This window comes from Thalassophryne amazonica, chromosome 21, assembly GCF_902500255.1.
Source record: "Thalassophryne amazonica chromosome 21, fThaAma1.1, whole genome shotgun sequence".
Lineage (NCBI taxonomy): Eukaryota > Metazoa > Chordata > Actinopteri > Batrachoidiformes > Batrachoididae > Thalassophryne > Thalassophryne amazonica.
In genome coordinates, this window is record NC_047123.1 from 3,246,895 (window position 1) to 3,263,233 (window position 16,339).

The 16,339-nt window shown below is 40.8% G+C and overlaps 1 protein-coding gene across 1 annotated transcript in view; it reads right to left on the bottom strand.

The window, feature by feature from the left end:
• The window catches only part of cdk19 (cyclin-dependent kinase 19), a 106,355-nt gene that overhangs the window by 30,689 nt on the left and 59,327 nt on the right, over positions 1-16,339 (bottom strand). Inside the window, exons 6-7 of the mRNA XM_034161712.1 lie at positions 15,395-15,526; positions 12,490-12,633 (exon numbers count right to left, since the gene is read on the bottom strand). Of these exons, the coding sequence (XP_034017603.1) occupies positions 12,490-12,633; positions 15,395-15,526 (276 nt within the window). The remainder of the gene's footprint in view (positions 1-12,489; positions 12,634-15,394; positions 15,527-16,339) is intronic.

Genomic DNA, 16,339 nt, shown 5'->3' on the forward strand with positions numbered 1-16,339 from the left:
AGAGTCTAACCAAATACCGGCATCACTGAAAGCAGCCAAAGATAACGCTACGTCTTGGGATGGTTATGAGTAATTTTTTCTCTAATAATTAAAATTTTGTTAGCAAAGAAAGTCATGAAGTCATTACTAGTTAAAGTTAATGGAATACTCAGCTCAATAGAGCTCTGACTCATTGTCAGCCTGGCTACAGTGCTGAAAAGAAACCTGGGGTTGTTCTTATTTTCTTCAATTAGTGATGAGTAGAAAGATGTCCTAGCTTTACGGAGGGCTTTCTTATAGAGCAACAGACTCTTTTTCCAGGCTAAATGAAGATCTTCTAAATTAGTGAGATGCCATTTCCTCTCCAACTTATGGGTTATCTGCTTTAAGCTGCGAGTTTGTGAGTTATACCACGGAGTCAGGCACTTCTGATTTAAAGCTCTCTTTTTCAGAGGAGCTACAGCATCCAAAGTTGTCTTCAATGAGGATGTAAAACTATTGACGAGATACTCTATCTCACTTACAGAGTTTAGGTAGCTACTCTGCACTGTGTTGGTATATGGCATTAGAGAACATAAAGAAGGAATCATATCCTTAAACCTAGTTACAGCGCTTTCTGAAAGACTTCTAGTGTAATGAAACTTATTCCCTACTGCTGGGTAGTCCATCAGAGTAAATGTAAATGTTATTAAGAAATGATCAGACAGAAGGGAGTTTTCAGGGAATACTGTTAAGTCTTCTATTTCCATACCATAAGTCAGAACAAGATCTAAGATATGATTAAAGTGGTGGGTGGACTCATTTACATTTTGAGCAAAGCCAATAGAGTCTAATAATAGATTAAATGCAGTGTTGAGGCTGTCATTCTCAGCATCTGTGTGGATGTTAAAATCGCCCACTATAATTATCTTATCTGAGCTAAGCACTAAGTCAGACAAAGGTCCAAAAATTCACAGAGAAACTCACAGTACGACCAGGTGGACGATAGATAATAACAAATAAAACTGTTTTTTGGGACTTCCAATTTGGATGGACAAGACTAAGAGTCAAGCTTTCAAATGAATTAAAGCTCTGTCTGGGTTTTTGATTAATTAATAAGGTGGAATGGAAGATTGCTGCTAATCCTCCGCCTCGGCCCGTGCTACGAGCGTTCTGACAGGTAGTGTGACTCGGGGGTTGTTGACTCATTTAAACTAACATATTCATCCTGCTGTAACCAGGTTTCTGTAAGGCAGAATAAATCAATATGTTGATCAATTATTATATCATTTACCAACAGGGACTTAGAAGAGAGAGACCTAATGTTTAATAGACCACATTTAACTGTTTTAGTCTGTGGTGCAGTTGAAGGTGCCTATATATTTTTCTTTTTGAATTTTTATGCTTAAATAGATTTTTACTGGTTATTGGTGGTCTGGGAGCAGGCACCGTCTCTACGGGGATGGGCGGGTAACGAGGGGATGGCAGGGGGAGAGAAGCTGCAGAGAGGTGTGTAAGACTACAACTCTGCTTCCTGGTCCCAACCCCTGGATAGTCACGGTTTGGAGGATTTAAGAAAACCTCTTCTGCACATGTCTTTTATTTAACAGAGGGACTTTGCAGGGGAAGTTCTTGTAAATAAATAGCTTCACACAGGCGTCTTCTAACTGTCACAGCACTTACAGGTAACTCCAGACTGTCTTTGATCATCCTGAAGCTGATCAATGGGTGAGCCTTTGCCATTCTGGTTATTCTTCTATCCATTTTGATGGTTGTTTTCTGTTTTCTTCCATGCGTCTGTGTTTTTTTGTCCATTTTAAGCATTAGAGATCATTGTAGATGAACAGCCTATAATTTTTTGCACCTGTGTATAAGTTTTCCCCTCTCCAATCAACTTTTAATCAAACTACGCTGTTCTTCTGAACAATGTCTTGAACATCCCATTTTCCTCAGGCTTTCAAAGAGAAAATCCTGTTCAACAGGTGCTGGCTTCATCCTTAAATAGGGGACACCTAATTCACACCTGTTTGTTCCACAAAACTGACAAACTCCCCTGCCTGAATGCCACACTACTATTATTGTGAACACCCCCTTTTCTATTTTTTTTTTTTTACTAATAGCATACAAGGACTTAAATTTGTGAATATTTGGGCAAAGCTTTCGCTGTAGATCCAGAGCATTCCACATTTTAACCCCACATACTGTCACACAAAAACTTTTACGAGTGGTTTGTACCTTTGGTAAAATAAAATTTCTCAGATTATAAATCTTCTGTTTGTAAGAAAAAAATTTTGCACATTTTTTGGAAGTTGGTTATTGAATGCTTTAAATAGCATAATTACAGTACAGTATTTTACAAGGTCATGAAATTTTAATAATTTTGACTGGATAAAAAGATCATGGGTGTGCTCTAAGAAACCAACATTGTGAATTGTGAATAATCTGCATGGCTCTTTTTTGCAATAAGAATAGGGGATTTGTTGAACATTTATAGTTATTGCCCCAAATTTCAACACAGTATGTGAAATAGGGGAGAACCAGAGAACAATATAAATACGAAGTGCATTCTGGTCAGGGACTGCTTAACTTTGTTTATAATAGAGAGGTTCTTAGATATTTTAGTTTTTATGTGCCTGATGTGGGCTTTCCATGATAATTTGCTGTCCATAATTACACCTAGAAATTTATTTTCCGATACATTTTCAATTTGTACATCAATAATAACTTGTAATTAATTTCTATGTTTATAATTACCAAAAATCATAGCTTTTGTTTTGCTTACGTTTAACAGTAATTTATTGATGTCCATCCATTTCTTTAATATTTTCATTTCCATATTCACAGTTTCCAAAAGCTTGTTATAATCTGAACTACTATAGAAAATGTTTGTGTCATCAGCAAAGAGAATTAGCTTTATATGCCGATAACTGCTGGTAATCTTGTTCACATAAAGTCCTTGGAAGATTGCCTTGCAGCAGTGAGAAGTTGGATGTCTAGAACGTCCTATTTTAAACTCTGATAAGACTGAAATGATGGTTCTTGGTCCACTGAGACGTCGGCATCAATTTGACCAGTTAACACTCAGCCTAGGCTCGTGTGTCATACATCACACTGACAAGTGAGGAACCCTGGGGTAATTTTTGATCCTTCGTTGTCCTTTGGCCTCCACATTAGAAATATTACTAGGACTGCTTTCTTCCACCTGTGAAATATAGCGAAGATTTGTCCCATCCTGTCTATGGCTGATGCTGAGACCCTGATCCATGCGTTCATCTCTTCTAGATTGGACTACTGCAATGTTCTATTTTCTGGTTTTACCACAGTCCAGCATTAGGGCTCTCCAATTGGTTCCAAATGCTGCAGCCAGACTTTTGACACGAAGCAGAAAGTCGACCACATTACACCCATTTTGGCATCTCTTCACTGGCTTCCTGTCCCACTGAGATCAGATTTTAAGGTTCTGGTACTAACCTATAAAATTATTCATGGACTGGCACCTTCCTACCTAGCTGACCTAATTAAACCTTACGTACCGGCCCGGGGCTTTATGTTCTCAGGGTGCAAGACTACTTTGTGTCCCTAAGGTGAATAAGAAGTCTGTGGGTCACAGAGCTTTCTCTTATCGTGCCCCTGTTCTGTGGAATGATCTCCCTGCATCAATAAAACAGTCAGACGCACTTATTTTCCCTTCATATGTCTAGCATACTGGTACAGTTTTGTTTTACGCTTTTTACTCTTTTAATTCATTTATTTAGTAATTGGAGCGGGCTGCGGCCTCAACTTTACCTAAATTCTGGGTCTTTTAGTGAAGTTTAGGGCTAGTGGCCGGCGATCACCTTAGTATTTCGTCTGTTTTCTTGTTGATTAATGCTGACAAATTATATTGTATTTTTTTGTCTTTCTGATGCCTGATTCTGTTTTTTCTCTGTTTAAGGTGCAGCTCCATCCAGAGATGGGAGTTGTGTTTGTGTGGTGATCCTCCGTCCTGTGCACCAACAGCAATTCTTGTGTATTCGTCCGTGTATTGTTTGTGAATTGTTCTGTAATTTATGTCTGTAGCATGGCCCAAGCAGAGGGTCACCCCTTTGAGTCTGGTCTGCTCGAGGTTTCTTCCTCAGAGGGAGTTTTTCCTTACCACTGTGCTCTGGGGGTTGGTAAGGTTAGACCTTACTTGTGTGAAACACTTTGAGGCAACTCTGTTGTGATTTGGCGCTATATAAATGAAAACAAATTGAAATTGAATTGAAATTATTAAAAAAAGTCGGGTCTGCGTTTTGGTCCTTTTGGTCCAACCAGCCCCATTTGAATTTGTTCCTGATGAACTTTACATCATCTCCTGCCAGCAGAACAGCGTTTTATCCATTTGATTTGTCATTTCAACTCGACGCAGAGCTCATTTTAAAATCTGTAACGGCGTCTCTCATTGGCTGCTGGTGGTCGAGCGGTGGCATGTTACATATTCTTCAGTCTCGGATCCACTGTGACGTCTCATCAGAGACGTTTCCAAACAATTTTACAAATACAAACAATCGTGAAAGACAGACTGCAGTGAGGCGGTTTTTAGTTCTTTGTATGTTTTTGGGAGCCATCTGTCTGTCTGTCTGCGATTCCTGTGCTGTAGTTTATATGTTATGTTCTATTTTTTGTCTGCAGGTTTTCTTTACACCCACTGACTCCAGCAGGTGATTTCACTGATAAACTCATCCCACCTGCTTCAAAGGGATGTAATCAGTGAAATCATTCTCAGCCCTTTCTGGAATAGTTTGGGACACCACTGGTCCACCATGAATTAAAATGTATATTCACAAAAGATTTAAAGAATCTGTAAAAACCTATGTCATATGTTTGGATTAGAGCAGAATGATATATTTTACACAGCATTCTAAACAAATCATTCAGAAAGCTGAGATTGTTCTGAACATTTTGATGTGTAACACATGGGCATAATACTAAAAAAGTAAAATCAAGAAAATGCCCCTTGGATCCCAGAGGATAATATCTCGGCAACATGTAAAGTAGCTATTTTTCTTGACATGTCAAGTGTCATACAGCTCCACTTAAAATATTTTCTCGAACCGCTGTTGCTGCAGAGTAACTTTACCAGTGTGATTTATTATTGGAGAGGTTAACTTGTGGTGTTTTAAAGACAATACGGGATAAACTTGGGGCGTGTCTGAAAGGAGCAATAAAGACAATCCGAAGCCTTGTGGTCTGGTTCCAGCCTGACTCAGCCTGGAGAATAAAGTCCCTCTAACTAAAGCACTGTGGGAAAAGTAAGGAGGGACAGAGTCTCACAGGAACTAACTTCATGTTGCAGCCCGCTAAAAGAGAGATAAGTGCACGCAGACAGCAGGGACACATTCTGCTCCTTGGGCAAACAATCAAACTTCCCCAAGAGAATCCAAATAATGATATATAAAAATAAAAAAGCCCCACACCCATGACACTTGCTATAAAAAAAGACACTGTTCACCTGACAGGTTTTTATCAACATGGACACCATAGATAGATTTCAGTTACTGTTTTGATACAGTGGTCATGATGGATTCAGATGATCTCACAGCAAATCACAAACATTCAAAAAAGCGTGACCGTGTTCCCTCAACTTTATTTGGAATTTAAGTGGACTGTATTTGGAATTTAAGTGGACTTTATTTGGAATCCACTTAAATTGGACTGCTCCAGTGTTCAGTCCAATTTAAGTGGACTTTATTTGGAATTTATGTGGACTTTATTTGGAATTTATGTGGACATTATTTGGAATTTAAGTGAACTTTATATTAAATTTATGTGGACTTTTTTGGAATTTATGTGGACTTTATTTGGAATTTAAGTGGACTTTATTTGGAATTTAAGTGGACTTTATTTGGAATTTAAGTGAACTTTATTTGGAATCCACTTAAATTAGACTGCTCCAGTGTTCAGTCCAATTTAAGTGGACTTTACTTGGAATTTAAGTGGACTTTACTTGGAATTTATGTGGCACTTTATTTGGAATTCACATGGACTTTACTTGGAATTTATGTGGACTTTATTTGGAATTTAAGAGGACTTAATTGGAATTTACCTGGACTTTATTAGGAATTTATGTGGACTTTATTTGGAATTTAAGTGGACTTTATTTGGAATTTAAGTGGACTTTATTTGGAATTTCAGTGGACTTTATTTGGAATTTATGTGGACTTTATTTGGAATTTATGTGGACTTTATTTGGAATTTACCTGGACTTTATTAGGAATTTAAGTGGACTTCATTTGACTTTGTGTAACTGGAGGATAATAATTACCTTTTCTGTTTTTTCTTCAGGCTCATCTTCGTTAAGAAACTCGCGTTTTGGGTACGGGATCTGACACCCAGCAAACACACTACAAGCAATCAGACACAATCAGTCAATAAAGTGATTCAGCATCAAACCCGAACACAATCATGACCTTTTTTCAAACACATTAAAGACTCTATCATTAAACCAACGTCACTACAGACATGTTTTTCTTCCTCTGAACAAAGACAAGGGAAGCAAAGGTTGGCAGAGTCTCACTCAGTGGTCGGTAATGGGTCTTCCAGAAAATACGGGTCCTGTAGCGCCTGTTCCGACGTGATCCTCTTGGTGGGATCCATAGTCAGGAGCTTCTGGAGCTGAAACGGCACAAACCTGTCATGTGGTGTTTAATACATCAGTGGCTGTAAAATGCTAATATGAATATAGATATAGATGAATGCTGTGTGTATATATATATATACACACACACACACACACATATAGTGAGGAAAATCTAGTATTTGCACACCCTGCGATGTTGGTTGGCCATATGGTTCTCCCACTTAGAAATCATGGCGCGGGTCTGAAATTTTATCTTAGGTGCATGTCCACTGTGAGAGACATAATCTAAAAAAAAAAAAAAAAAAAAATCCAGAAATCACAATGTATGATTTTTTAATAATTTATTTGTATTTTACTGCTGCAAATAAGTATTTGATCACCTGTGAAAATCCGTGTTAATATTTGGTACAGTAGCCTTGTTTGCAGTTACAGAGGTCAAACGTTTCCTGTAGTTTTTCACCAGGTTTGCACCACACTGCAGCAGGGATTTTGGTCCACCTCCTCCATACAGATCTTCTCTAGATCTTTCAGGTTTGGAGTTTCAGCTCCCTCCAAGTTTTCTATTGAGTTCAGGTCTTCAGGACTGGCCAGGCCACTCCAGGGACCTTGAAATGCTTCTTACGGAGCCACCTCCTTAGTTGTCCTGACTGTGTGTTTGGGGTCATTGTCATGCTGGAAGACCCAGCCATGACCCATCTTCAATGCTCTTACTGAGGGAAGGAGGTTGTTTGCCAAAATCTCACCATACATGACCCCATCCATCCTCCCTTCAATACGGTGCAGTCGTCCTGTCCCCTTTGCAGAAGAGCATCCCCAGAGTATGATGTTTCCACCCCCATGCTTCACGGTTGGGATGGTTTTCTTGGGGTTGTTCTCATCCTCTAAACATGGTAAGTGGAGTTGATTCCAAAAACCTCTATTCTGGTCTCATCTGACCACATGACCTTCTCCCATGCCTCCTCTGGATCATCCAGATGGTCACTGGTGAACTTCAGACGGCCCTGGACATGTGCTGGCTTGAGCAGGAGGACCTTTATTTATTTATTTAATACGGACATAACATTCACATTGGACAAACCAGATGCAATGTTTTTAAGTGTTAGAGCAAAATATGCTAATTTTCAACACCTGTCCATAGAGGGCAAATACTTGCTGCCCTGCAGGATTTTTAAACCATGACAGCATCATGTGTTACTAATGTAATCTTTGTGACTGTGGTCCCAGCTCTCTTCAGGTCATTGACCAGGTCCTCCTGTGTAGTTCTGAGCTTTCTCAGAATCATCCTTACCCCACAAAGTGAGATCTTGCATGGAATCCCAGACCGAGGGAGACTGACAGTCATCTTGTGTTTCTTCCACTTTCTAATAAATAATCATAACAGTTGTTGTCTTCTACCAAGCTGCTTGCCTGTTGTCCTGTAGTCCATCCCAGCCTTGTGCAGGTCTACAGTTTTGTCCCTGGTGTCCTTAGACAGCTCTTTGGTCTTGGCTATGGTGGACAGGTTGGAGTGTGATTGATTGAAGTGAACAGGTGTCTTTTATACAGGTAACAAGTTCAAACAGGTGCAATTAATACAGGTAAAGAGTGTTTAAGAGGGCTTCTTAAAGAAAAATTAACAGGTCTGTGAGAGACAGAATTCTTGCTGGTTGGTAGGGGATCAAATACTTATTTGCAGCAGTAACATACAAATAAATTATTTTTAAAAAATTATACATTGTGATTTCCGGATTTTGTATTTTTTAGATTATGTCTCTCACAGTGGACATGCACCTAAGATAAAAATTTTAGACCCCTCCATGATTTCTAAGTGGGAGAACTTGCAAAACCGCAGGGTGTTCAAATACTTATTTTCCTCACTGAATATACATACACACACACACACACACACACACGTACATATTAAACTGGATATTGACAGCTAATCAAAACATTCGATCTATAATTCAGATGTTTTACAGCTGACTGAATGTAGCTTTAAATTGATATAAATCAAACCAAACAACTTTGTTTGGTGTGAAATTGTCAAGTTACTTAAAAATATAGTCAATAAAGAAAGAGTCCTTTTGTATTGATATATGTATTGATTACCCTTCGTGGGGGCCCTGGGGAAAAAACTCCAACTTACCATGACCAGACATTCACCCAAGGACTGTTTGTACAAAATTCTAGAATAATTCTAGAAACAATTTTTCTGCAATAAATCAAACTATGAAAGCTGTATTGTTATCTTCATTTATTTAGTTAGTTATTTTTGCCATTTTGGAGGCCATCACAACAAGTCAAGCACAATTAATTTTTTTTCAGCCTCCCAAAGAACCTTATGCAAAATTGCAGAAAAATTTAGTGAAATAATTTTTCAGACAGTTTAAACCAGTTTATCTGATGACCTTTAAATTAGCGTATCATCACTGTAAAACAGTTTAAAAGTAGTTTAAGGTTTTACACCATTGGAATTTATTCTTGATTAATGACTGAAAACAATCTCTATTATTTAAACAAATATGAGTTTTTTTCTGATGTATTATTTACTCAATCTGTCTGTGTGTGCACTGCACAAGGCTTGACTGAATTAGTGAAATGTTTCAGGTTTAAGATATATATATATATATATATACACTCAAAAATATAAACGCAACACTTTTGGTTTTGCTCCCATTTTGTATGAGATGAACTCAAAGATCTAAAACTTTTTCCACATACACAATATCACCATTTCCCTCAAATATTGTTCACAAACCAGTCTAAATCTGTGATAGTGAGCACTTCTCCTTTGCTGAGATAATCCATCCCACCTCACAGGTGTGCCATATCAAGATGCTGATTAGACACCATGATTAGTGCACAGGTGTGCCTTAGACTGCCCACAATAAAAGGCCACTCTGAAAGGTGCAGTTTTGTTTTATTGGGGGGGGGGGATACCAGTCAGTATCTGGTGTGACCACCATTTGCCTCATGCAGTGCAACACATCTCCTTCACATAGAGTTGATCAGGTTGTCAATTGTGGCCTGTGGAATGTTGGTCCACTCCTCTTCAATGGCTGTGTGAAGTTGCTGGATATTGGCAGGAACTGGTACACGCTGTCGTATACGCCGGTCCAGAGCATCCCAAACATGCTCAATGGGTGACATGTCCGGTGAGTATGCCGGCCATGCAAGAACTGGGACATTTTCAGCTTCCAAGAATTGTGTACAGATCCTTGCAACATGGGGCCGTGCATTATCCTGCTGCAACATGAGGTGATGTTCTTGGATGTATGGCACAACAATGGGCCTCAGGATCTCGTCACGGTATCTCTGTGCATTCAAATGCCATCAATAAAATGCACCTGTGTTCTTCGTCCATAACAGACGCCTGTCCATACCATAACCCCACCGCCACCATGGGCCACTCGATCCACAACATTGACATCAGAAAACCGCTCACCCACACGACGCCACACACGCTGTCTGCCATCTGCCCTGAACAGTGTGAACCGGGATTCATCCGTGAAGAGAACACCTCTCCAACGTGCCAAACGCCAGCGAATGTGAGCATTTGCCCACTCAAGTCGGTTACGACGACGAACTGGAGTCAGGTCGAGACCCCGATGAGGACGACGAGCATGCAGATGAGCTTCCCTGAGATGGTTTCTGACAGTTTGTGCAGAAATTCTTTGGTTATGCAAACCGATTGTTTCAGCAGCTGTCCGAGTGGCTGGTCTCAGACGATCTTGGAGGTGAACATGCTGGATGTGGAGGTCCTGGGCTGGTGTGGTTACACGTGGTCTGCGGTTGTGAGGCTGGTTGGATGTACTGCCAAATTCTCTGAAACACCTTTGGAGACGGCTTATGGTAGAGAAATGAACATTCAATACACGAGCAACAGCTCTGGTTGACATTCCTGCTGTCAGCATGCCAATTGCACGCTCCCTCAAATCTTGCGACATCTGTGGCATTGTGCTGTGTGATAAAACTGCACCTTTCAGAGTGGCCTTTTATTGTGGGCAGTCTAAGGCACACCTGTGCACTAATCATGGTGTCTAATCAGCATCTTGATATGGCACACCTGTGAGGTGGGATGGATTATCTCAGCAAAGGAGAAGTGCTCACTATCACAGATTTAGACTGGTTTGTGAACAATATTTGAGGGAAATGGTGATATTGTGTATGTGTATGTGAAAAAAGTTTTAGATCTTTGAGTTCATCTCATAGAAAATGGGAGCAAAACTAAAAGTGTTGCATTTATATTTTTGTTGAGTGTATATATATATATATATATATATATATATATATATATATATATATATATATATATATATATATATATATCAAGCTGTAAGAAAAAAATTAAACCCACATCTACTGAAAATTTATGACTAAAAGTGATACTACTAGTAATAAAAGTGTGACAAGAAGATGTTTGTACATGTATGCATTACAACAAATACAGATTAAAGTAAAAGGAGCCGAGTGTCTGGGTTCCACAGTGAATAGTAATATTAAATATGATGACTTTAAGTCAGTGAACATAAGTTTACGTACAACAGGAAAACCTTACTGTCTGGTTTCACTTTGTGCTTCTCCATGTATTTGATTAAACTGCTGTTTGCATACCTGGAAGACAATAAAAAATAAAAATGTTGGTCACAGCACGTGAAGAAATGAACCGTGTATGGTATCTGGTTACACGCACGTTGTCCTCCTGAAGTCTTTCTGCAGTGTTGGGGTACTCCGGCATCTTCCTAATGTCTTCCCAGTCCTTATCTGCAAAACCACACAGCAACTCAATCGTTTCACTCTCAAACCGAACAACCAGCTGTTTTTACATGTGAATTATGCAAAATAAACCAATCGGTTCATGGTGTGGACGCTGTTGGAGTCATTCTGAGGGAAGCGTTCATCCACAGAGTGCTGCAGGTGTAACGAGCGTTTAAATACTTGGGACCAACTCTTCAAAGTAACGGAGAGCAGAGGAAGAAGGGCAGGACCGATCTGTGATCACAGGACATGAAACGGAACGATTACAGCTAGGGGCGGAGCTGAAGATGGTGCGACTTTCTCTGGGAGTGACCAATATGGATGGGATTATGACTGAACATATCAGACAGTTTGGAGGCAAAGCGATGACTGAGATGGTTTGGACATGTGCAGAGGAGGGACCAGGAGAAAAATGCCGAGTCCATCAGCCCCCTAGGTGACTCACCTGTACCTAGTATCTCTAGGCCTACACAGAAATGTCTGCTAACTTTCCTACAGAGGCCATTATAACCAGGTAGGGGTCAATGAAGGATTGGACAGGGACATACATGTAAAACAGTTTGGACTGTTTTAAATGCTCTGTCTCCAAAATAACAGCCAACAAAGTCAACATCAACCAGATGCTAGAACACATCAACACCCTGTAATGTGATGGGAAAACTATTCCTTTCTCAAATCAAATTAGATCAAACCAATAACTTAAATCACTTTTAATTGGAGCAAATTTAATTTGTGACACGTGTACAGATTGAAACTGAACTTTGTTGCCGTTTTTTCTGTTTTCAGCCAGTAACTCCACAACCCTCACGTACAGAGTGTCCAAACTACACTGAAGATCATACAGACACTACGCGATACTTTTCAATAAGATTGGAACATTTTTAAATGTTTTTGTGGGAGTTCTGTATGTACCTCAGACAAGTACTGCAGTATTTTTATTTTACATAAGAGTGGCTCAGCGGTGACACTCCGCTTCTTTTCACTCAGAGTCTATTTGCAGAGCTCTGTTTGCTCAAACTAAAGAAAACACTGCAAACAGGAAAGTAGATTAAACACGACCTGAACAGCGTACTTTACAAACTGACGGTCACAAGCCACGCCCACAATAATAGAGGTTCCGCCTACACTGGAACACATGAAAAGACAAAAAAGTTGAAATGAAACTAAGTGGACAAAGGAAGAGAAGTGCTGACCTGCAGGGAAACCCATGACGCTGAATATCCGGTCCAGCTGGTCGTGATGAAACGGGTTACTGGTCTTGATGTCTTCCTGGCGACAGTGAAAGATCGGCTCCGATGTTAGCAGCTCGGCGAAGATGCAGCCAATGGCCCAAATATCTGATGCGTGTGGACACAGAACCAGTTTCAAAGCTCAGTTCTCTCTTCTACAGAAGACAACAGCGGCCATCAGGGAGCAGATTTTTTTTTTTTTTTACATTCATTTCCGGAGTTAACAGAATCATTTTGGTCACTTGCAGTTCAGCTACCCGTCTGTGACCCGTCTGTGACATCACACGGTGTCAGTGGCGTCATCTCCCAGGTTGAACCTGATGTGCTGCACGATACCATCAGGCTCACTTCAGCCATTATTGCTGCAGTCGCTAATCAAACTCGCTAACGTGGAAATTTTCTAAAGCAACGACCAACTGCAGGCAGCTCCGTGGAAGAAGACTTCAACAACCAACATACAGACCAGGGTCCACTTCCAGAGATGTGCATCACGCTGCCTGACTGTGTCCTTGGACAAGACACTTCAGGGTATCTGCCTCGGCTGGGGACGTAAACTGTCGCCTCCAGGGGGAGCCGTAGAATGTGACCGACGTCACACTCTGGAGTCCAGGAATACAGATTGACTGATGGGCATCGGGGTCTATCTTAAGCCCGAAAAATGACCTGTGAATAATGAGCCACGCAGCATGTTTTTTTTTTTGTATGACTCCAGTATTCAACAATTTTTGGAGAATAGTGGCTCTTAGAGGCAGAATATTCAGCTAACGAGGCTCATCTCTGAGCGTTGTGCTAATTTCAAGAAGTTCAAAATTCAGCAACAACAGCATGGCGCAGTTTGTGTACGAGGTACCACGAGGACAAACGAGGATTTTAGAGGCATGTTTGCAGTGAGGACGAGGCTGTTAAAACCCATTATTGAAGCACCTGGTGGCCACAAGGACAGGACAGGCTATTCTGGCTCAGCCCTCTTGCACACTTCGTTGCGACAATCCCACCTGCTTTGTGCGATAGACGCTGTATCTAAAATAATTATTTTGTAGCAGATTAATCATTTTCTGTCACAGTTTGGATGTTGAAAACACCGCTAATTGCTTCTGGAATCCCAGAGGACGGTTTCATTTGGCGCTTTACTCCTCTGTCTCGTGCACTGGGGTGGAGAACGTATTTGGAACAGCCTAACAGGTAATTATTTGTAATGTTTATGTTGTAATAGCTTGGTAAAACAGTTGCATGTTCATTCCTTCTTTATAAGCAGCTGTAAAAGTATGTTTATGATAGATTTAACATCTTGTTATAATGGATCAGGACAAGCATTTACACAGAACGTGAGCTCGCAAAAGAGCGATTTTGCAGAAAATAACAGATGAACACAAAGTTAAAAGTTGGATCACGGTGTCAAAATGACTGTAAGCTGCTGAAGAAATAAAGCCAGCGAGAAGAAGTGCAGAGGCCACTGTCCAGGAACCCGTGGTTTGGTTCTAACTGCTCTATTAATGTGTTTTGTGTTGTGGTTTTTTTTTTTTGGGGGGGGGGGGGGGGGGGGGGGGCACAGCAGCCACCTCATTGTGGTGTCTTTTTTTTGGTCACAGAGAGCTGGATGAACACGCAGAACTGCTGCATTTAATGACTCTGGAACACAGGTGAACAGCAGCCTGGCGCACACCGGCAGGACTGTGCAGGAGCATGTTTTTTGGACTGCGTTTAAAAAGCGTGACAACATCTTGAATGGATGCTGGATGGGGCTCAAATGACAGGTGGCTCACTAGAGGCTGATACATGCACATGTGAGGTACAGAGAGGCGCCTCATTCGTGGATATGTGACGGCTTAAAACGCGGATCATTCTACGAATAATCGCTGACACACCGGTGCGTGGCTCATTATTCGTGGCTTATTATTTGGTGGGACTGAGGCTTTATTTCTTCTTCTTCCACTTCGAGCTGTGACTGAACAGAACTGCAACAGAAAATATTTTTCTGCTCCTTTTGCATGTTACAAACACAGATGATTACTGATCAAGATCATGATAAATTTATTCATTGATCTTTGGAAATCAAACATCTGATTTTTGAGGTCATGAAAAAAAAAAGTCATTCAGCTGTTTCAGGAAAATGACGGGGTAAAATCTGCCCCGGTGACCACACTCTGCTTATGAGCTTTACAAACTTTAGTAAGCAAATCCATTTTTATACATTTCATAGAAGGAAGAGCTTCATTCAAACAACAAACAAAACAACAGCAGAAACAGATTCGTTTCTCAGGCAGATTGTTCATTGACTCTTTATGATTCGGGAGTCTCTCTAATGCTGGACTACCACATTTTAAAGATATCAACACTGAGGGTACTTATTTGTTTATTGATTTTTCCTAAATTTGTGTGTGCAGAGGTAAATGGTAAATGGACTGCATTTATATAGTCTGATGAGAGCTGGTATGTGCTGGGAGGCAAAGTGCGCCAAAAAAAAAACAAACAAACAAACAAAAAAAAAAAAACAGAACATCGCACCCCAGAACTGTAAGACACTCCGGACGAGTCAACAACCAAAGTCCTGCAGTTTGTGCTGAGAGTTCTGGTTTCTGGTTCTGGAGTCTGGTTTCAGACCAGACTCACCCCTTTGAGGTGTTTTTGTGAATTGTTCTGTAATTTATGTTTTGCAGCATGGCCCAAGCAGAGGGTCACCCCTTTGAGTCTGGTCTGCTTGAGGTTTCTTCCTCAGAGGGAGTTTTTCCTTACCACTGTTGCTCTGGGGGTTGGTAAGGTTAGACCTTACCTGTGTGGAACACTTTGAGGCAACTCTGTTGTGATTTGACGCTATATAAATGAAAATAAATTGAAATTGGAAATAAATTGAAATTCTGCTCAGACTTACCAATAGCTTTGGTGTAGTGTCGAGCCCCCAGCAGCAGCTCAGGGGCCCGGTACCAGAACGTCACTACCACAGGGTCCAGGTCTGCCAATGGCTTCAGGGGAGAGTTGAAGAGTCTGGCAAAGCCCATGTCGGCTGAAAATGGTGGTTTAAAAAAGAAGAGGTGGTTAGCTGTGAAAGAATGATCCAAGGCCACCAGAGACGGTTCTGGTGTCTCAGGAACAACACTGGCCCAGAATCTTAAACCTGACTGTGTTTGTTTGGGTTTCAAGGTGATGTGAGGGAGCACGGAGGCCAAACTTTCCAACACAGCAGGTTTAACTCCAGCGACGCCCGTTCACAGAGAACAACTCACAACGTTCTCCTGGTCACACCCACATTTAACTAATGAGACCGAAAGCAAACCAGGCGGCACCGCAGACGCTCCAAAAAAGTGTACACGTGTTATGAAATCAACTCCTCTCACATTTTTAGGAGGAATTTCATATAACATGGTCCATGTTATTGTTATAATTTGGTAATAGGCATACTGTAATACTGTACTATATTGACACATTTTGGCAGAGTTATGATCCTTGATTAACAAACAAAGACACTGCCAGTTTCATGAGTTGGTGTCTGCATTATGGAAAACACTCATCTCACATTTGTAGGAGGAATTTCGAGAAACTTGGTTCAATTCCTTGAAATGTTTTCAGAATGTACCAAAGCAGCTTTTGCCAGCGGGAGATATTGTGCTCCTCTGGATTAAACTCAGCATATTTGGCACAGTCTCACCAGTAGGGGCAGTATGCAGCTCCAGTCCCCCCCCCCCCCCCCCCACACACACACACACAGTGTTGGTCCAGAGATAAAGCATGAACCTAATGTGCAGGTTTTGGTTCTTTTCTTCACACCGCACCCAGTTTACTCAACCTTACTGTGCAGGGAGTCAGTCAGTCAGTCAGT